Source organism: Eschrichtius robustus, chromosome 6, assembly GCF_028021215.1.
Source record: "Eschrichtius robustus isolate mEscRob2 chromosome 6, mEscRob2.pri, whole genome shotgun sequence".
NCBI lineage: Eukaryota > Metazoa > Chordata > Mammalia > Artiodactyla > Eschrichtiidae > Eschrichtius > Eschrichtius robustus.
The window spans coordinates 145,817,110-145,837,691 of record NC_090829.1 but is presented as its reverse complement, the minus strand read 5'-3'; the positions used below and the strand labels follow the sequence as shown (position 1 = coordinate 145,837,691).

Genomic DNA, 20,582 nt, shown 5'->3' with positions numbered 1-20,582 from the left:
CGCGTCCCCTCACGCGGCAAAGCGGTTTTGCCAACGGGAGTAAAGTAAGGGTCTTGTGATGGGGGATGGTCCTGAGTCATCCGGGTGGGACTTGGGAGAGGGGCCGGGGAGACTCGGCCACAGAAGGGGAGGCCGTGGGAAGAGGGAAGCCAGACGCTAGGCCACGAGCCGAGGATGCGGTGCCTCTGTTTATCTATGGAGATTGTCGTATTTTTCTTAAATATGAATAAGTAAAGAGTACAGGTCTTGAATAAACTCGGCAAGGTATTTAAGAGTTGAGGCAGATTTATGATCTAACCACTTCCTGTTTAAAGGTCCTCTTTGGGTTTTGCTCTGTCCCCACTTCCCTGCATATAGCTAAGCTGGGGTGGGGGCGGGGCCCCCTGGGAGGTGCCTTCAATTCCTGGTCCCTCCTGCCTGGCCTCCACTGTTCTCCTGCTCCTATGGGCCTCATCAGTCTGTTATTGATGGGGTGATAAGTAGGGCATCCGTTGCTGACCTGGTCAGTCTGACTGCTGCCCACTTGACTCTAGTGCTGGTGGTCCACTGAGACTGCAGGCTCATCCTCCTACTGTCCTGAGGGTTTATTCACAAGGTGTCATTTTTGCTCTGTGCCTCCTCACTCAGGCCTTGAAATCTTGGGTAGAACGAGTGATGTCTGAACCGACCCTGCACCACCCTCGGGGCCCACAGGAACTCGTGCGCAGACCAGCATGCAGGCAGCCCTCCTCTGGGTGGGCACCTCCCTCCAATGGTGCTTGTCCTGGACTCTCAGATCCCGACCCAGCAGGGTTTCTGCTGCTCCTCACGTACCTTTAACCTGCACAGGCAGCGGGGTGGGCATGGGAGGAGCCCAGGGCCCGCTCAGGGTCCGAGCCTTCTGCCCCCACGCCCACCTCCCTTGCCGGCTTTGGGGAGGGTGGGCCCTGGGGTAGGAAGGGACACAGAGCGTGCAGATGGCACCCGCTTTCAGATCCTGTGGTCTCTCAGCTGCTTGAACTCGGATTCGAGACTATGTCTTTGAGGAGGACACAGTATTTTATTGATGATAGCAGCTGACCTTTGTCACATGGGATTCAAGCTGCCAACCCCACAGAGGAGGCGCCCAGGGCCCGCAGTCCATCCTGGTCGAGGGGTCTGTGGGATGGACGGCAGGTTCAAATCCCTTCTGGGCAGCCACTGAGTGTCAAGCGAGGGGGAGAAGGGAGGTCCTGGCACCAGCAGAGGGGCAGGGGCTCCCGAGAGACAGCAGCTTGCGGGGGTCAGACGATCCAGCCGGTCAGCAGCAGGATGTGCCCGAGCTGGGGACGCAGCAGCTGGGGCGGGAGCACACCGGGTGGCAGAGCAGGGACACGGAGGAGGCCGGGCGGCAGCAGCTGGGCTGGCAGGAGGAAGTGGGCACAGCAGGCGGGGCGGCAGAGGAGGGACACGGAGGAGGAGGGTCTGCAGCAGGACGAGGGGCGGGGGGTGGGCTGGCAGCACGAGGGGGCTGAGCAGGGGGTGGCATCACAGTACACGGGCTTGCAGCACACAGGTGTGCAGCAGACAGGTGTGCAGCAGACGGGCACGCAGCAGGCCTGTTGGCATGGGGAGCAGGTGCAGCAGGAGGGCTGGCAGCTAGACTGCTGGCAGCACGAGTCCGTGCAGGAGCTGGTGCAGGCTGGTGGGCAGCAGGGGCTGGACACACAGCTCACTGGGGCGCAGACGAGGGTCAGGCGGGGGCCGGGGCGCAGCAGCTGGGGGCGCAGCAGGGGGCTCGCAGCAGCTCTCTGGGCAGTCGTCCACCTGCCAGCAGGAGCCGGTGCAGGAGTCACAGGGACCAGGCAGGCAGAGCTGCTGCCGTAGCTCAGGGCACTGGAGCAGACGGACGGGGTGGACGCGGCGTGGTGGGGGTGGGGAGGCTGGAGGAGGGTGTGTGTGTGTGAGTGTGAGTGTGAGTGAGTGAGTGTGTATGTGTGATGTGCTCGGCTGTCGGCTTTTTTACCCTCCTCGGTGTGTGTGTGTGTGTGTGTGTGTGTGTGTGATGTGCTCAGCTGTCGGCTTTTTTACGCTCCTCGGTGTGTGTGTGTGTGTGTGTGAGTGTGAGTGAGTGAGTGTGTATGTGTGATGTGCTCGGCTCTCGGCTTTTTTACCCTCCTCGGTGTGTGTGTGTGAGTGTGTGTGTGTGTGTGTGTGATGTGCTCGGCTGTCGGCTTTTTTACCCTCCTTGGTGTGTGTGTGTGTGTGTGTGTGAGTGTGAGTATGTGTGTGTGATGTGCTCGGCTGTCGGCTTTTTTACGCTCCTCGGTGTGTGTGTGTGAGTGTGAGTGTGTGAGAGTGTGTGTGTGATGTGCTCGGCTGTCAGCTTTTATACCCCTTCTCGGTGTGTGTGTGAGTGTGTGTGAGTGTGTGTGTGTGATGTGCTTGGCTGTCGGCTTTTATACCCTCCTTGGGGTGTGTGTGTGTGTGTGAGTGTGAGTGTGTGAGTGTGTGTGTGATGTGCTTGGCTCTCAGCTTTTATACCCTCCTCGGTGTGTGTGTGTGTGTGAGTGTGTGTGTGTGTGTGATGTGCTCGGCTGTCGGCTTTTTTACGCTCCTCGGTGTGTGTGTGTGTGTGTGATGTGCTCGGCTGTCGGCTTTTTTACGCTCCTCGGTGTGTGTGTGTGTGTGAGTGTGAGTGTGTTGTGAGATGTGCTCGGCTGTCGGCTTTTTTACGCTCCTCGGTGTGTGTGTGTGTGTGTGTGTGTGAGAGTGTGTGTGTGTGTGTGATGTGCTCGGCTGTCGGCTTTTTTACGCTCCTCGGTGTGTGTGTGAGTGTGAGTGTGAGTGTGTGAGAGTGTGTGTGTGATGTGCTTGGCTGTCAGCTTTTATACCCTCCTTGGGGTGTGTGTGTGTGTGTGAGTGTGAGTGTGTGAGTGTGTGTGTGATGTGCTTGGCTCTCAGCTTTTATACCCTCCTCAGTGTGTGTGTGTGTGTGTGAGTGTGTGTGTGAGTGTGTGAGTGTGTTGTGTGATGTGCTCGGCTGTTGGCTTTTTTATGCTCCTCGGTGTGTGTGTGTGTGAGTGTGAGTGTGTGAGAGTGTGTGTGTGATGTGCTCGGCTGTCAGCTTTTATACCCCTCCTTGGTGTGTGTGTGTGTGTGTGAGTGTGTGTGAGTGTGTGAGTGTGTGTGTGTGTGATGTGCTCGGCTGTCGGCTTTTTTACCCTCCTTGGTGTGTGTGTGTGTGTGTGTGTGAGTGTGAGTGTGTGAGAGAGTGTGTGTGATGTGCTCGGCTGTCGGCTTTTTTACCCCTCCTCGGTGTGTGTGTTGTCTCTCCTGTCGTTCCTGGTTGGTGCCTGGCCCGGAAGCCTCGTTAGATGAGTCAGTTGCCTACTGGGTACCTGGCTGACCGCCTGCCCGGGGTCTGGCCCTTGAAGAGGCTGGTGTTGGGCTGGGCTGGGCTGTGGTCCAGCTGTTCCTTCTGCAGGTTCCCTGATGGCGGGTCAGGGGACATGTGTGGCCGTGATTCCCTCGGGGGGACACCGTGGTGGCTCCTGGTGAGCTTGCTGTGGCTATGAGGGGGTCCCAGGGTTTATGCCCGGAGGACAGTGCCCGACTACTCCTGGTGCCCCTGGGCAGGGGCATGGAGGACAGCCCATCCCTGAGGGGGAGGCCGGGAGCTGGGCAGGAGCAGGGGGCCATGCTGGGACTCAGCCAGGATTCTGCTGGATTAATTTGTCTTTCCTACCCGCAACTGGGGGGGCACGTGGGGTGGGCGAGCATTGGGCTGGAGCCATCCCCAGGGTCAGGCGGGCCGTCTGGGGAGTTAAGGAGGCAGCCAGGTCCTCACCCTGCTGGTATATCCCACGGGGAGGGGCCTTCAGCTCCGGGTGTCCCGGAACAATATTGAGAGTGGAAGGAAGATCCTGGAGGGCTCAGTGGTTACGTGACAGTGACGGGGGACCTGGGCAGCTCCCTAGTTTAGGCTCAAGAGAAGCTGCTGGGGCATTCAAAGGCCATAGCATCTCCTGTGGCCTTCTCCTAGTGCCCCCGAGATGGTGGACGCTGGGCTTGTTGGATGTGCTGGTGTTTTGTGTCACGCCTGATAGAATTCACCAGTGAAGCCGTCTGGGCCTTTTCTTCGTGGAAAGTTTTTTGTTTTTTTTTTCTAATTTCAATTTTGGGACTTCCCTGGCAGTCCAGTGGTTGAGAGTTTGCCTTCCAATGCAGGGGGTGTGGGTTCAATCCCTGGTTGGGGAGTTTTTTGCCTCGCAGCCAAAAAACCAAAGCATGAAACAGAAGCAATATTGTAACAAATTCAATAAGGCTTTAAAAATGGTCCACATTAAAAAAAATCTTTAAAAAAGATAAATAAATAAATTTTCAATTTTGAAGTAATTATAGATTTCCAAGAAGTTGCCAAAAAGGAGGTACAGGGAGTTCCTGTGTACCCTTTACCCAGTTTTCCTTAATGACAGCATCTTGGGTAACAAGCGCAAATCACAACCAGGAGATTAACAATCCACAGGTCTTATTCAGATTTCATCAGTTTTTTACATTTAATTTTTATTTATTTATTTATTTAGTTTTGGCTGCCTTGGGTCTTTGTTGCTGCACGCGGGCTTTCTCTACTTGTGGTGAGCCGGGGCTACCCTTCGTTGCATTGCGTGGGCTTCTCATTGCAGTGGCTTCTCTTGCTGCAGAGCACGGGCTCTAGGCGCACGGGCTTCAGTATTTGTGGCACACAGGCTCAGTAGTTGTGGCTCGTGGGCTTAGTTGCTCTGTGGCATGTGGGATCTTCCCGGACCAGGGCTCAAACCCGTGTCCCCTGCCTTGGCAGGCAGATTCTTAACCACAGCGCCACCAGGGAAGTCCCCAGATTTCATCAGTTTTACATGCATTTGTGTGTGTGTGTGTGTGTGTGTGTGTGTGTGTGTGTGTGTAGTTCCATGCAGTATTTTCACATTTGTAGATCATACAAACACCAGCACAGTCAGATACAGGATTGTACCATCACCACGAGGCTCCACTCCGTCTACCCCATTACAGCCACAACCACCCGCCCTCTCATTCCTAACCCTTGATGACCACTTGGCTCTTTTTCATCTCTATTCTTTTGTAAAATTGAGAATGTTATGTAAATGGCATCATATGGTATGTCGGTTTTTGAGACTGACTTTTTTCACTCCACACAATTCCTTTTGGATCCACTCAGGCTGTGGTGTGTGTCAATAATTTGCTCCTTTTTATTGCAGAGTAAGACTCCAAGGTGTAGGTGTTTCTCAGTTTGCTAACCATTCACCTGTCGAAGGACAGGTGGGTTGTGGGGAGGTTTTAAACTACAGATCCAATTTCTTTGATGACTATAGGGCTATTCAGTTTATATATTTCTTCTTTCTTTCTTTCTGCGTTGGGTCTTTGTTGCTGTGTACAGGCTTTCTCTAGTTGCGGCGAGCGGAGGCTACTCTTCATTGCGGTGCACGGGCTTCTCATTGCAGTGGCTTCTCTTGTTGCAGAGCATGGGCTCTAGGTGTGTGGGCTTCAGTAGTTATGGCACGCAGGCTCAGTAGTTGTGGCTCGCGGGCTCTAGACTGCAGGCTCAGTAGTTGTGGTGCACGGGCTTAGTTGCTGCACGGCATGTGGGATCTTCCCAGACCAGGGCTCGAACCCGTGTCCCCTGCATTGGCAGGCGGATTCTTAACCACTGTGCCACCAGGGAAGTCCTTTGTATTTCTCCTTGAGTGAGTTTTGGTAGTCCGTGTCCTCCAAGGAATTCATCCATTTCACTTAGGTTGTCAAATTTATGGGCATAAAGTGATTCATAATGTTTCCTTATTATACTTTCAATGTCTGTAGGATCTCTAGTGATGTCAAATCTCTGATTCTTCATATTGGTGATTACTATTTTCTCTCTGACTTGCTGGTCAGTATGGCTAAAGATTTATCAATTTTATCAATCTTCTCAAGGAGACAGCTTTTGGTTTATTTGATTTTCATTTTTATTTTTCTGTTTTCCATTCCATTGATTTTCCACTCTGATCTTTGTTATTGTCTTTCTTTTTTGAGTTTAATTTACCTCTTAGTTTCTTAAGGTGGAAGCTGAGGTCATTTATTTGAGAACTTTCTTCTCTAACAAGGACATTCAGTGCTACAAATGTCCCCCTCAGTATTGCTATAGCAACATCCCACAAATTTTGATATGTCGTATTTTCACTTTCATAGAGGTCAAAATATTTTCTGATTCCCTCTTTTCTTCATTTCTTCATTTATGGGTTATTTAGAAGTCTATTTCATTTCTAAATAGTTGGGGATTTTACAAGATCTTTCTGTTACTAGTTTTCTAATTTAATTCCACTGTGGTCAGAAAATACCCATTTTACGACTTAAATCTTTTCTAATTTATAGAGACTTGCTTTATAGCCCCCATATGGTCTGTCTTGACAAATGTGTACATGTTTTGCCTTCACTTAAAATGAAGGGTTATTCTGTTTGGGGGTGGAGTGTTCCTTCAATGTCAAATAGTTCAAATTGGTTAATAGTATTGTTCAAATAGTCTATATCCTTTCTGATTTTCTGTCTGCTTGTTCTATAAGTTATTGAGAGAGGATTGTTGAAATATCAGGCCATAAGAGTGGACTTGTCTGTTTCTCATTGCAGGTCAATCAGTTTTTGCTTCATACATTTTGAAGGTCTGGTATTAGGTGCATAAACATTTAGGATCAATTGGCTCTTTCATCTTTATGAAAGGATTCTCTTCATTCCAGATCATTCTTTGATCTGGGATCTATTTTTTATGGTATTGATATAACTGCTGCAGCTTTCTTTTGATTAATGTTAGCATGATATGTCTTTTTCCATCTTTTAACGTATTTTCATCTTATATTTAAAATGCATTTCTTATAGGCAGCATAAAGTTGGGTCTTTTTTAAAAAACTTGATCCACCAGTCTTTTAATTGGAGTATGTAGACAACCTATGTTTAGTGTGATAATGCTGTCTATTTGCCCCACATTCTTCTTCCCCTTTTCTTCTTTTTCTGCCTTCTTTTTGGATTCATTGATTTTGTTTATGATTTCCTATTATTTCCTTTGTTGGTTTATTAGCACAGCTCTTTGTTTTGTATTTTAGTGCACCAAGGTCTTTCCAGGATCCAAGAAAAGGTGATACGCACAAGTAATAGTAGATGAAGCCATTATGTGTTTAAATTGAGATACATGCAAATCAAGGTGAAAATTTTGCCAGAATTCTTCAGAACAGATTGAAGTAATTTAAAGGCAATCAGAGGCTGGTGAGAATTTTTCATGTACGAGTGTTGCTCTAGCACTGGGCCATAGCTTAGTTACTCATTTCCTTCCTCCTTGCCTCCCTCCCTCCCTTCCTTCCCCGCACCCTCCCCTTTCTCTCCCTCTGTCCCTCCCTCCCTCCTTTCTTTCTGCACTAAAATGAGGGTGCATGTGTCAGCTTGGGTTCTCCAAGAAGCCGATGCCAGGACGGGATAGATTTGCTAGCGATTTGTTGTGGGGCTGCCTGTGCACGAGTAAAGGGGAGTCGGGTGGGGAAGAGCCTTACTGCCTCAAGGTTGACCAGACCTCTGTGAGTGGCAAGCGGGAAGGAAGGAGGGCCGGGTGGGCAGCGCCTCGGCCCACTGCACAGCTCTGAGAAGGCATGGGGCTGGGGGTTGGGTGGGAGAGAAGACAGATGAAGAAGCATATGGAGTCGAGAAGGCGAGTTTAGCAGGCCAGGCAGGCAGGTCCTCCCAGGGGAGTGGAGAGGGGTGGGGCCGGGAGGAGGGACGGGGCCCAGAGAGACATGACCTGGACCCGCTGTGATGACTCCGGCCTGGGCTTAGGCTCTGGGATGGCTGTGGCAGCAAATGCTGAGAAGACCCTGGAGATTGAGGAAGTCCTCATCATTCCTGGTGACACAGAGGAGATGGCCTGTGGGTGTCCTTTCTGGGGGATAAACTCCTGGAGGAGGCTAAGTGCTGGTATCTCTGAGCTCAGCCCCTCTGCTGAGGGACCCTGGAGACCAGCGGGCCTTGGGGGGACGTGCCCGGTCAGCAGCAGGGCTCCAGGGCCGAGGCGGAGACACAGCAGGCCGGGCAGGAACACACGGGGCGGCAGAGCAGGGACACGGAGGAGGAGGGTCTGAAGCAGGACAAGGGACAGGGGGTGGGCTGGCAGCATGAGGGGGCTGAGCAGGGGGCAGCCTCACAGCGCACGGGCTTGCAGCACACAGGTGTGTAACAGATGGGCTTGCAGCAGACAGGTGTGCAACAGACAGGCTTGCAGCAGACAGGTGTGCAACAGACAGGCTTGCAGCAGACAGGTGTGCAGCAGACAGGTTTGCAACAGACAGGTGTGCCACACACAGGCTTGCAGCAGACGGGCACACAGCAGGCCTGCTGACGGGAGCAGGTGCAGCAGGAGGGCTGGCAGCTAGACTGCTGGCAGCACGGGGCCGTGCAGGAGCTGGTGCAGGCTGGTGGGCAGCAGGGGCTGGATACACAGCTCACTGGGGCGCAGACGAGGGTCAGGCAGGGGGCCGGGGCGCAGCAGCTGGGGGCACAGCAGGGGGCCTCGCAGCAGCTCTCTGGGCAGTCGTCCACCTGCCAGCAGGAGCCGGTGCAGGAACCGGGCTGCCATAGCTCAGGGCGCTGGAGCAGATGGACGGGGTGGACACGGCCGTGGTGGGGGCGGGGGGGCTGGAGGAGGGTGAGCGTGTGTGTGAGTGTGTGTGTGATGTGCTCGGCTGTCGGCTTCTCCCCTCCCGGGTGTGTGTGTTGTCCTGGGGAGGCTCCACACCCTCCCTTCCTGCTTGCTGCTGAGAGCAGGTCCACAGAAAGAGCGGCAGCTGTTGTTGTTCCAGGAGTCGTTGCTCAGCTCACAAAGCTCTTGAAATTGGCTTGGGACGTCTTTACTCGTTTTTGTCCTAGAAAGAAACCCCAGGGTGGAGTGTAAGTCACCTTGTCATTTTAGGCGGTGTCGCGAGTCGGGGCCGGTGTCTGTGGGCACTGGGTCCTGGCCCCTGGTCAGGGTGAGCGCTGCTGGGGTCGCCCAGCTGGCTGAACGAGGTCACGTGCCTCCGTGGTTGGAAGGTACTGGGTTCTAAATAAAGATAACGTGAGTCATGCTCTGTAGGCAGCCCTGCGTCAGCGTCCAAGGCAGCAGTAAGAGCACAGCAGGTGGATCTCATAGTCTGGACATCGGACGTCTGAGGCCAAGGTGCTGGAAGGGCTGGTTCCTTCCAAGGCTGTCGGGGAGAGTCTGCCCCAGGCTGTCTCCTAGCTTCTGGGGCTTTTCTGGCAATTCTTGGGGTTTCTTGGCTTGTAGAAGCATCACCCTGGTCTCTGCCTTCACCTTCACAGGGCTTTTTCCATGTGTGCCTGTCTGCGTCCAAATTTCCCCCTTTCATAGGGACACCAATCAGGTTGGATTAGGGGCCACCCCAAAGACCTCATTTTATCTTGATTATATCTGCAAAGACCCTATTTCCAAATAAGGTCAGATTCACAGGTGCTGGCGGCTGAGGCTGCAGCATCCTGTTGCGACGCAATTCAGCCCCTCATAAGTGCTGTCCCTGCTCTGAGGCTGACACATGCCCAGAGTCTGGGATGGAAGGAAAAGCCGAGCAGGTGTTCTTTCTTCTTTCTCAGGGACAGTGGTGAAGGGCGGGGTGCAGGCAGTAGGTGGCCTGACAGGTTTGGAGCACACCCACAATTTCTGCCAGTCCAGGCGTGGTTTGAGCTCATGGGTTGATTTTTTTTTTAGTCTATTTTATGGAATGATCATAAAAGGAGTACAGAGAATTCACGTATGCCCCTTTCCCAGGTTTCTCTATTGTTAACGTCGCACAGAACTGTAGATCAATTACCAAGTCTTAGAAACCAGCATTGGGACATTACTATTCACTAAGGACAGACTTTTCGGATTCACCAGTTTCCCAGGAGTGTCCTCCCTCTGTTCCAGGGCCCCACGGTGCATTCATCAGATCTCCTTAGTTGGCTCTAGTCTGGGACAATTGCTCACAGCTTCCTTGTCCTTTGTGACTGGGACACTTTTGAAGAGCAGCGATCAGGTGTGTTGTGGGCTGTCCCTCAAGTTGGGTTTGTCTGACATTTTCTTATGATTCGACTTGGACTGTTACATTTAGGGGAAGAATCCACAGAAGTAATGTGTCCAGCGAAGCAGGGGTTACTTGGTGTTGTTATGTCTAATCACTGAAGATGTGACTATTTCTCCCTTTGTAATTAATAACTATCTGGGGGAGATTCTTTGAGACTTTGCAGATATCCTCCTTCTGCTGAAACATTTGCCCTGTGGTTTCAGCACCCCTCTGGGGATATGCCTACAGCATGATGACTATGGTGTGCTAATGGGATTTTCTACTTCTATGGCCCATCTCCAATTATTAATTAAAATTCTTCTCTAAGGAAGAGTTGTTCCCCCCACCCCAATATGTTTATTTGTCCTGTTATGGACTAAAGAATGTTAATTTTATTGAGTTCTACTACAATATTATCATTATTGTCTTGTTCGAATTGCTCCAGCTTTGGGACAGTGACCCATCTGTGACATTTTGACCCCTGGAGCTCTTTCATTCGGCTCTTGGACCCTTCCAGCATCCCTGGAATCAACCACTTCTCCAAGGAGCCCAGGTGCCTTGTAGTGGATGGTGGCATTTAGAAACCAAGGCCTGGAGCTAGGTGTGCTCACTGCCGCTGGGTGTCACTTCCCCCATGCCCTCTGGTGGAGAGAGCAAGGAGGTGCATGTATGTCAACTAACACATGCCTGAACTTAGGGGGAACGCCTTCAGTCTTTCACCGTTAAGGATCATGTTAGCTGTAGTTTTTTCTAGATTAGCTTTCTGAGGCTAAAAGTTCTCTTCTGTTGCTGAGAGATTTTATCATGAATGGATGTTGGGATTCATGAAATGCTTTTTATGCATCTGTTGAGATGATCATATTGTTTTCTAAGTCTGTTAACATGGTGAATTACAGTAACTGATTTTTTAAAACTTTTTATTTTGAAATAGTTATAGATTCACAGGAAATTGGGAAGCTAGTACAGAGAGGTGCTGTGTACCCACATTGAATGATTTTTGAATATTGAAGCGGTCTTGAGTTGCTGGATAAACCCCACTTGGTTGTGATGTACTGTCTTTCTGGCATGTTGCTGGATTTGATTAGCTAATATTTTGTTCAGGATTTTCATATCCATATCCATGAGGAGTATTCCATCGTGTATATTTTTTTGTACCACAGCTTTTTTATCCATTCACCTGTCGATGGACATTTAGGTTGCTTCTGTGCTCCATCTTTATATTTTTTCCTGTTTCCTTTTTTAACCAGTGTAATAGGAGAAAAGTGATACCTTGTCACTGTTGAATTTACATTGACCGTACTGACTTAGCTTTCATCATATTTGAGTTGTTTCTTTCTTCGGTTGCCTGCCTCTGGGGTAAGGATTGTTCTTATGTTTTCCTTGCTGGTGTCCTGGGTGCCTTGTTCCTTCTGTGTGTTCGCCCCTTGTCAGTTTTAAGAATGGCAAGCCCCTTTCCTGCTCTGTCCTGTGACAACAGCACGGCGCATGGTGTCCTTTATTGAGTGGAAATCCTTGTCTTGATGTAAGCAGATGGACCAGCTTCTTTCTGATGGTTTGTGTCTAGTGTTGAGAAATCTTCCTTAACCCCAGGTCACAAAGAGAGCCCCCAACTTCTCCCTCTGATGTGGAAGTCTCACTTTCCACCCCACCTGGAGTTGATGACCTGTGTCCTGTTCAGGGAGAAATCGGGCCTGGCTTATCTCCCCACCGAAGCCCAGCTTTCCCACCACCACCCACTGACCGGTCCACCCTCCACGGATCTGCGTGGAGCCCGGACCATGTGTCGTTCCTGCTTGCGTGGGTCTCTGAGCTCTCGGACCTCCCCATCACCGGTCCGTCTGCCTCTTCTTGGGCCCAGACTGGGCTGTTCTGTGACGATGGCAGTGTCATCGGTCCCACTGTCCCGCAGGGCAGACCTAATAGTCGCCTCACCTAAATTCTTGGGAATGAATTGCTCCTGGTCCCTGGGCACCCAGTGACCTCAGCGAAATCCCCAGAGTAAAGAGGATCTTATTGGCCATCTCGTTTCCCGCCCTCCCCACCCCCAGTGGAGGGGCCCATCTCAGAGACCGTCTGAAGCTGGCCGGGCGTCCACCTGGCTGCAGGCCTGTGGCTCACACCTGTGCGTCCAGCACAAGGCAGTTGCCCCTCCACCAAATAACCTTGGTCTTCACGGCCCCAGCACGGGGGGCCTCCCCAGGGGACTTTTCCGGGGCACGAGGAGCCTGGCTCCCGGCCAGGACTGCTTTGAGAGATCTCGCAGGCCAACCACAGGCCTCACAAGGACGCGGCCCACTCCCCCCAGACTTGGGGCACAGCCAGGGCACTGCCGTCCTGGGGGGAGCTGGCCTCACCGGCCACGGCCACGGCCACGGCCACACTCACACGCACATCTGCACTCCCGGCCTCCTTTCAGGCCCCCTGTGAAGACACTTTCCCCACTCTGGCCCACGCCCCAGTGCTTTCCCACTCGTGGCCCTTCCTCCCGCTCCCTCCCTGGCCCCAGGGCTCATCAGACTGCAGGTGGCTTTTGTCCTGGGCTCCCTGGCACGCCCGTTGGTGCCCTTCCGGGGGGTGGGGGGTCTTGCTGACACTGTTGCAGTACAGGGTTAAAGTCTTCACTCTCCTTCCGCTTGGCCTGTTGCTGTGATCGGCTCCTCCGACACCTGGCGGCTCAGCTCTTTCTCCAGCTCAGATGAGCCCCTGACACGGACAGTCGCCACCCTCCCATTTTACAGATGAGGAAACTGAGGCTCGGAGAGGTGCAGTGAGTCAGTCATGGGTCAGATCTTACGATGCTGAGGTCTAGGTCAGGGCCCTACTTGTAGCCAGCTTTGAGTTCATCTCTCTGTGGCCGCCACAGTCTCTCTGCTAAATTATAAGCACCTGAGGGCAACGACTATTTATTTTGGAAACTGGCATTTCAAGAAGCCTTTGTGGAACAGACGAAGACCACACAAATGAGGGCAAGCCCGGCTGTTTATCCCGCTGGCTCTGGCAGGGGCCCACCAGCGTCACCTGGGTTTGGCAGGGGCTCAGGCAGGCACAGCTTAGAGTGGAAAAAGGAAGGCCCGGGTGCAGCCTGATGGAGGCCGTCGGCGAGGGAAGCTGGGGGTGCACCAGCAGCTGCGCCCCGTGTGCCTGGTTAGGGAGCAGATCTGGTTTTCTCCGTGGGGTCCTGAACTGGACGTGAGGACGAGAGTTAGGGAAGCTGGTGGTCACTGGCCACACTCTGGCCGTTCCGGGCAGTGGCTGCAGAGGCTGTGGGCTGGCTTCCGGGCTGGTCGCTGCCGAGGTTGTAGGTCAGGCTTCTGTGGCCATGCATCTATGGCTCGGCCACTGTCTGTCCGTCCGTCCAGCCTGTCAGCATGAATCCAGCAGGTGCCAGTGTACGTGTCCCATCGGTTAACTTGCTGGACTCTATCACTTAGGCATCTGGATGTCCTGAGGTGGCACTGACCTTTGTGAACTCGGTCTCTCACTCATTCCTGCCTCCAGCGGGACTTTCCCAGGCAGGCACGAACGCACTGTCTCTGTTAACCTGGAGAACCCTCGGCAGGTGTGCGGGTGTGTGGACCAGGCACAGGTGGAGAGAGCCCGTGCGGATGAGTACCTGCCAGGCCACAGGCCGCTCGGGCCTGCATGGGTTCTGGGAGGCGGGGGGGAGGGGGACCAGGAAGAGGCCGTTTCAGTTAAGCAATGGGGGGAGAGGCTCGCCCTGGGATTAGCCGAGTTCGGGTCCCCCCAGTTGCCGGTGCCTGGGGCTTGGCCGGGCTGAGGCATGTCCTGGAAGCCGAGCGGCCTGCCTGGTGGAGGGCCCACGTGCCCTGTGTCTCTCAGTTTGCGGGTGAATTTAGGGTGCACAGTGTTTACTTAGAGCCCCGTGCTCCCCAGGGACCCCAGCCAGGCACAACCACACAGCAAGTGGAATCTGACCCCCGGCCTGGGCAGCCCGAGGCTGGGGTCAGGGTCCGTCCCCCAGAACACGGACGCCTGTCCACCCCGAGATGCCAGACTCCTCCCTGGCACCTCTCTGGGACCCCGTCCCCGACACACAGCGGCCTCGGGGTGACTGCCGCCCTTGACCTTGGAGTACATGAGAGCTCCGAGCTGCGAGCTTCTTAGTTTACACACACGTGCTTTCCCAGGAACGATCGATGCTCTCTCCTCCCAGGCTGCTTCTCGCTTTCAGTGGCGTAAATGACAACAGTGCCCTGCCCTCCCGTCACAGAGCAGCTGCCGTCCCTCCCTAACCACATCCCCCAGAGGGCCTCGCACGCCCGTCCTCCCAGACAGTGCTCCGGCCGCCACACCCCTCGGTCTCGCTGTCCCCCCTCCCCGGGCTGGCAGGAGCCTCGGGCCGGAGTCCAGCTCTGCACGCGGCCGGGCCGCCCACCGCCGTCCAGCCTGCCCTTGGTCCCCGCACCCTCGGGCATGTCCCCACCCCGTGGGAGCCTCCGGGCACATGAGGATGGCCCTCTCCCGGAGGACGTCCGCGTCCCCGGCTGTGCCCCGGCTTGATGGCCCCGAACTCCGTACCATGTTGAGCGCTGGGGCGGGGCAGCGAGTGTGGGATGGTTTCAGGAGCCCAGTTCCTTGCTTGCACAGCCGCTCCACTTTCCCGTGGTGGTAAGAATTCCCTGTGTCCTGGATGCAAATCCTCTGTCCTCTCGGCCTTGCCCCCCCTGTGCTGCTCTGGTCCCTCTAATCACCGACCTTTCCTTCCGTGTTTCACGCTCTCACTTTGAGCTGCTTTCTCCTCCTCTCTTCTTTGAACTCGGTATCTTTCCTCTGAACTGGTTCGGAGAGACCTCTTGTTTCCTAAATTCCCTTGACTTAATGGAGAAAATGAGCTCCTGTCTTCCGCTTCATCTGCCCCCGTTTGTGACGCCACCCGCTCCCCTGCACTCTCCCCTCAGTGCCGCGCTGGTTGCCCTCTGGCCGCTGTGAGTCCCTGGACAGGGGAAGGGGCAGCCCCAGCGAGGGTGGGGGCCGGGCCCGAGTGCGGGGGGTGGGGCGCAGAGGGGGCGTCCTCTGCTCTCACGGCCGCAACCCCGCTGATTTGCTGACCCATCTCCGTGGTGCACTGACCGCTGGCTCCAGGGCCAGCCAGGCTCAGACCCCTTAGCAGGACCGCCAGACCCCGAGGGAGACGGCTCTGCGGAACGGCTGTTTCATTCCCATGTGCCTGTCATTTGTCCCAGGCCACGGCCTGACACATGGTGGCCGAGTCTGGAAGGGTCCAAGGGGCAGCCGTGGGCTCTCCTCCGAGCCAGCACTTCACTTCCACTGCGGGGCCGGGCGGGCCGTCTGGAGCCCCACTTCTAGTCACAGGTGCTCTCTGCACGCCCCGCTCTCCTTTCCTATCATCTGGGCTCAGGTGAGTTTTGTTTCTGATGACCTTGAACTGCAGAGCAGGAGCCTGTCTGCTCCTCTACAACGTGTGGGGAAGGCAGTGTCCAGGCCAGGGTGGCGTCCAGGTCCTGTAGGGGGCCCTGCCCTCCGATGGCACCCCCGGGACCGTGTCACAGACGGCTCTGCTGGGGGCTCGGGGAAGCTGTGCCTGCCTTGTCTCAGACCCTGGAGGCTTCCCATGTGCGAGCCTGTCTCCCAGGGACCACGTGCTCCCCGGGGCCGGATGGGGGCTTCCTTGTGCCCCAGCACACCCAGCACAGCGCCTGGGCTTCCTTGTGCCCCAGCACACCCAGCACAGCGCCTGGTGGTTGACTTGAAAATGGCAGCAAAATCCAGGGGGACGGGGTGGAAGGGTGGGGAGGAGAGGTCACGGTAGACCCAGGTGGGTCGTGAACCCTTGGTGCCTCCGTTTGCTCACTGGATAGTTGGGTGTTGACTGAAAAAAATGCACAACCTAAAAGTTGAGAGTTATGGTTTATTCAGCGGACAAAACTGAGGACTTAACCAGGACACAGCATCTCAGATGGCTCTGAGGGACGGCTCCGAGGTCAGGGCAGAGCCAGGATATAGAGGAGTTTTGTAAAAATACCAGGTAGTCAGACCATCAAAAGAATGCTGTTAATTAAAGAAAACCAGACATCTCAAGTTAAGGAATTCAGTGCGTTTCTGTGTGTGGGAAGATGCAAAAGTCCGGGCTCACTGAAATCATTCCTTTGATGTGCACCTCAGCTACCTGGTGCCAGCATCCCGTGTTTTCTCATCCTGAGTCTCCTCAGGGTGCATGTCAGGGATGGCTGTAATGTGATGGCTTGATGGCTGAAACATCCTTTGTTTTCTGATGTGGCAGGAGACATTCTTAGTTCACACGGGATAATCGTGACGCCCTGCTCACAGGGCTCTTTCGAGGACCCTGTAAGACACTGAGACCAGAGCCCGCACACCCACACCTGGGCGCCCCCGTAAACGCCCTGGCATAACCCACGCGTGATTTCCTTGACGCAGACCTGCGGCCCCTGGACATCCTGGCAGAGGCGGTCCCTCCTGATGGCACTGCAGTCGGGGTCAGGGTGACACAGGTCCAAGGTGCGCGAGGACTTCAGCTCTCAGCCGCTGCCCCCCACGACCTGAGCTTCCCTGCATCAAGGATTTTCTTCAGATGCGACCTCTTCCCGGAAGAATTTTCCATCGTCGTAACCTTGAAAGTTCCCAGTCTCCCCGCTAAGGTCAGTGACACTTCCCACTCTTCCTGTAGAATGACCCCCCCCCGCTTCCCGAACCTTTGCACGTTCTCAATGCCAGAGCGTGCGAAGGGCATGACTGATCCGGTCAAGAGGTCAAGAGTGGCCGACCTTGATAGGTAGTGAGGTCCCCATCACTGTGAGTATGCAAGCAGAGCCTGTGTGACCATTTGTGAGGAGTCTGTACAGCAATCATAATTTTCTGGTGTGCTAAGCTGTCAAAAGCTAGGGATAAGGCTCAGAGTTTTTAGTTTGACATCCTTTAGCAGGAAATGTAAACAAAATAACAAAAACATACCCTTTTGGGGTCTGTTTACCTGTGATTTGCAGTCCCATCCACCGCAGATCCAGCTAACATTCCCACCATCCCCGGCTAGGATGGAAGCGCCCCTGGAGGTTTCCCCAGGGTCCAGGACAAGGCACTTCCTAGGCGTGTGACCAGTCCTTCACATTCCAAGTCAGTATCCTCGATTCTCTCATAGCCGAGGTTCTCCCAGTTGGTTTTCTGTCGACCGTGATTCCATCCTGATACTCCCCCGGGGGCTTCTGCCTGCTCAACCTCATCATTCTGTACAATCTGCTCTCAAACCCAGCTGCTGAGCTTTCAGCTCCAGCCATTGCATCTTCAGTTCTGTAATTTCCATTTTCTTCTTGTTTTTAATGTAAATTCCAGTTCTCAGGCGAAAGTCTTTGTCTTGGCAGCTGCTTTCTTGAACAAGACTCCAACCTGTGGGTCCCCCGGAGGACTGGCTCGCCGTCAGCTCCATCTCTTTATTTCCTGTCATGCTCAGTAACTTTCTAACAGGTTCCCTGAGATATGATTCACACATTTGAGGTGCACAATTCAGTGGTGTAGGGTGCAGTCAGCTGCTCAGTGCAGCCCTCACCACAGCACACTGTAGCTCATGCTCGTCACCTCGGAGAGAAGCCCCGAGCCCTCTGGCTCCCCCACCCCGACCCCACTCCCTACCCCCAGCACTAAGCAGCAACTCATTGACTTTCTGTATCTGTGGGTTTGCCTACTGTGAACATTTCGTATAAATGGAATCATATACTGTAATATATGATCTTTGTAACTAGCTTATGTAGTATGTGTTCAAGGTTCACCCGTGATGTAGCGTGTCTCAGTGCTTCATTCCTTTTTATGGCCATGTCATATTTTACTGTGTGTATATAGCACATTTTGATCACCCCATTCATCGTTGATGGACATGTGGCTTGTTTCTACCTTTTGGTTATTATGAATAATGCTGCTATAAACATTCATGTACACATTTTTGTAGGGGCATGTGTTTTCATTTCTCTTGGGTATATACTTAGGAGTGGAATTGCTGAGTCTTAGGGTAACTTTATGATTAACTTTTTAGAAACTGCCAGACTGTTTCCCAAGGTAGCTGCACCATCTGATATTCCCACCAGCACTGGATGAGGGTTGCAACTTCTCCACATCCTCACCAACACTTGTTATTATCTGACTTCTTGATTCTAGTGATCCATGTGGGCCTGAAGCAGTATTTCATTGTGGCTTTGATTTGCATTTCCCTGATAAATAATGATGGTGTGTATTTTTTCATGTGTGTATTGGCCACTTGTGTCTCTGCTTTGGAGAAATGTCTAATCAAGTCCTCTGCCTAGTTTTTAATTGGATTATTTGCCTTTTTAATTGTTGTGTGATGAGTTCCTTATGTATTCTAGATATAAGTCCCCTATCATATGTAGGATTTTCAAATATTTTCCCCCATTATATGAGTTGTCTTTTCACTTTCTTGATGGTGTCCTTTGAAGCACAAAACTTTTTAATTTTGATGACGTCATATTTACCTATTTTTTCGTTTCTTGCTTATACTTGTAGTGCCACATCTTAGAATCCAATGCCAAATCTGAGGTCATAAAGATTTATCCCAAAGTTTTCTTCCAAGAGCTTTATAGAATTAGCTCTTGTATTTAGGTCTTTGATCCATTAATTAAAGTGGAAGGTTAGGTTTGATTTGAGACCTGTCTTCTTTCTTAATATAGGTACTTACAGCTATAAATTTCCCTCTAAGGAGTGCTTTAGCTGCATCCCATAAGTTTTGGTATTTTGATCTTTGTTTTCACTCATCTTAAAGGATTTTATTATTTCCTTTTTGGTTTCTACTTTGACCCTTTGGTTATTTAGGTGTGTATTGTTTAATTTCCACATATTCATGAACTCCCCACTTTTTTCAATTATTAATTTCTAATTTCACTCCGTTGTGGTCAGAAAACATACTTTGTGTTATTTCTGTCCTTTTTAATTTATTGAGGTTTGTTGTCTGTCTTAGCATATGTTCTCCCCTAGAGAATGTTCCATGTGCGTTTCTGTAGAATGTATATTCTGCTGTTGTTGGGTAGGGCATTCTACAGATGTCTGTTAGGTCTTGTTGTCTTATTGTGCTGTTCAAGTCTTATGTTTCCATTTTGATCTTCTCTCTAGTTGCTCTATACATTATTGATATTGGTATTTTACAGTTTTCAACTAACATTGTTGAACTATTTTTCCCTTCGTTTCTGTCAGTTTTAACTTTATGTATTTTGAAGCTCTGTTATTATTTGCATGTATGTTTATAATTGTTATAAAGCATATAACAATTGCATATAATATGTTGAAGCATATTTAGTTTGATGTGTCTGTTTGTGAATCTTTTGTGTTCAAAAGATTGAAGTTCATCAAGCTTCCTGGATGTGCAGATTAGAGTTTTTCAATGCACTTTGACAGTTTTAAGCTATTATTGCTTTGAGGTAATATTTCTCCATTGCAGTCTGACTGCCATGTGGTCCTCCAGCAGAGTTCCCAGCCCCACCCATCAGAGGTCAGTGAGGCCTCACCCTGAAGCCCACTGACCCCCAACAAGTCCCTGATGGAGCCCCGGCTACTCTTGCAGAGGCCTGCAGCTGAGCGCATCACCAAGGGCCCTGCCCTTGCCCCTCAGAGACCTGGCAGAGTACAGTGGCTGAAGAGTGGGGACACGAGGGACCGTGGCCAGATGTCACTAGTCCCAGGTGTAGACCAGGCACTGGGGCATGGGCTGCTGCACGCTGTGCAGGCGTCTGTGGACAAGGCCCCACGGGCAGCGAGGCTCTGCTACTGAACGTTTCTTATGACAACTGACAACGGAGGGTCAGGTCACAGCCACCACATCCTTCTGCCTGTGAGGGGCAGTGCTTGAGGGAGGAGATCTTGTCCTAATTTGCACCCAGGGGCTGTAGGAACCCCTGATGTTGTCTGGAGCCCCCTGATATTGTAGAAGAAGAGGAAGGTGTGAGCATTAAGACTCTATCAGGGGAGGTTCTATAAAAGATCAAGCTGCAATGAAGCAAAAGGCATTTGCCCCCATGGTCATTCTCTCTGCGCTAGCCTGCGTCTGCATCCCTGCCCCTCTCTGGGAGCCAGTCTCTGCCCCAGGAGGACACCTGTCCTCACACCTGCCCCAGGGCTCACTCCTAGTGGACACAGGCCCCCTCACCTCCCCCGACAACCAGCAGCATCTGCTCACAAAGTGCATCCCACCCTGTGGCCAGGCCAGCGGGGCGTGGCCAGACCTGTCTACACTTGAAAACACCTCCCTCGCCTCAAAGCCCAGATCCTGGGATTGTTCCTCCTTGTCCCTTCCTTTGGAGCAGGAGTTCTGTTTACAGGAGCAGCCCCTGCCCCCAGTGGAGCAGAGGGCTGTTACCAACAGAAAGTCGCCTGACTGCTACTGTCCCTGCAAACACATCAGAAAGATTTCTACTGTCTGTCCTCTGGAGACAGACACAGGCCAGGATAGCCCCACCTCCACTCGGGAGCCTCACCAGCCAAAGGCATTTACAGACAGTGCCCAGTGCTGCCAAAACAGAGCAGGACACT

General features: G+C 52.6%; 1 protein-coding gene and 2 pseudogenes across 1 annotated transcript in view; 1 reads left to right on the top strand and 2 right to left on the bottom strand.

The window, feature by feature from the left end:
• The window catches only part of LOC137766672 (keratin-associated protein 10-3-like), a 35,515-nt pseudogene extending 32,043 nt beyond the window's left edge, over positions 1 to 3,472 (bottom strand).
• TSPEAR (thrombospondin type laminin G domain and EAR repeats) overlaps positions 1 to 20,582 on the top strand; it is a 107,697-nt gene that overhangs the window by 51,568 nt on the left and 35,547 nt on the right. Inside the window, exon 2 of the mRNA XM_068545807.1 lies at positions 16,479 to 16,699. Coding sequence (XP_068401908.1) covers positions 16,479 to 16,699 — 221 coding nt within the window. The remainder of the gene's footprint in view (positions 1 to 16,478; positions 16,700 to 20,582) is intronic.
• On the bottom strand, positions 8,014 to 13,386 carry LOC137766671 (keratin-associated protein 10-8-like; annotated as a pseudogene).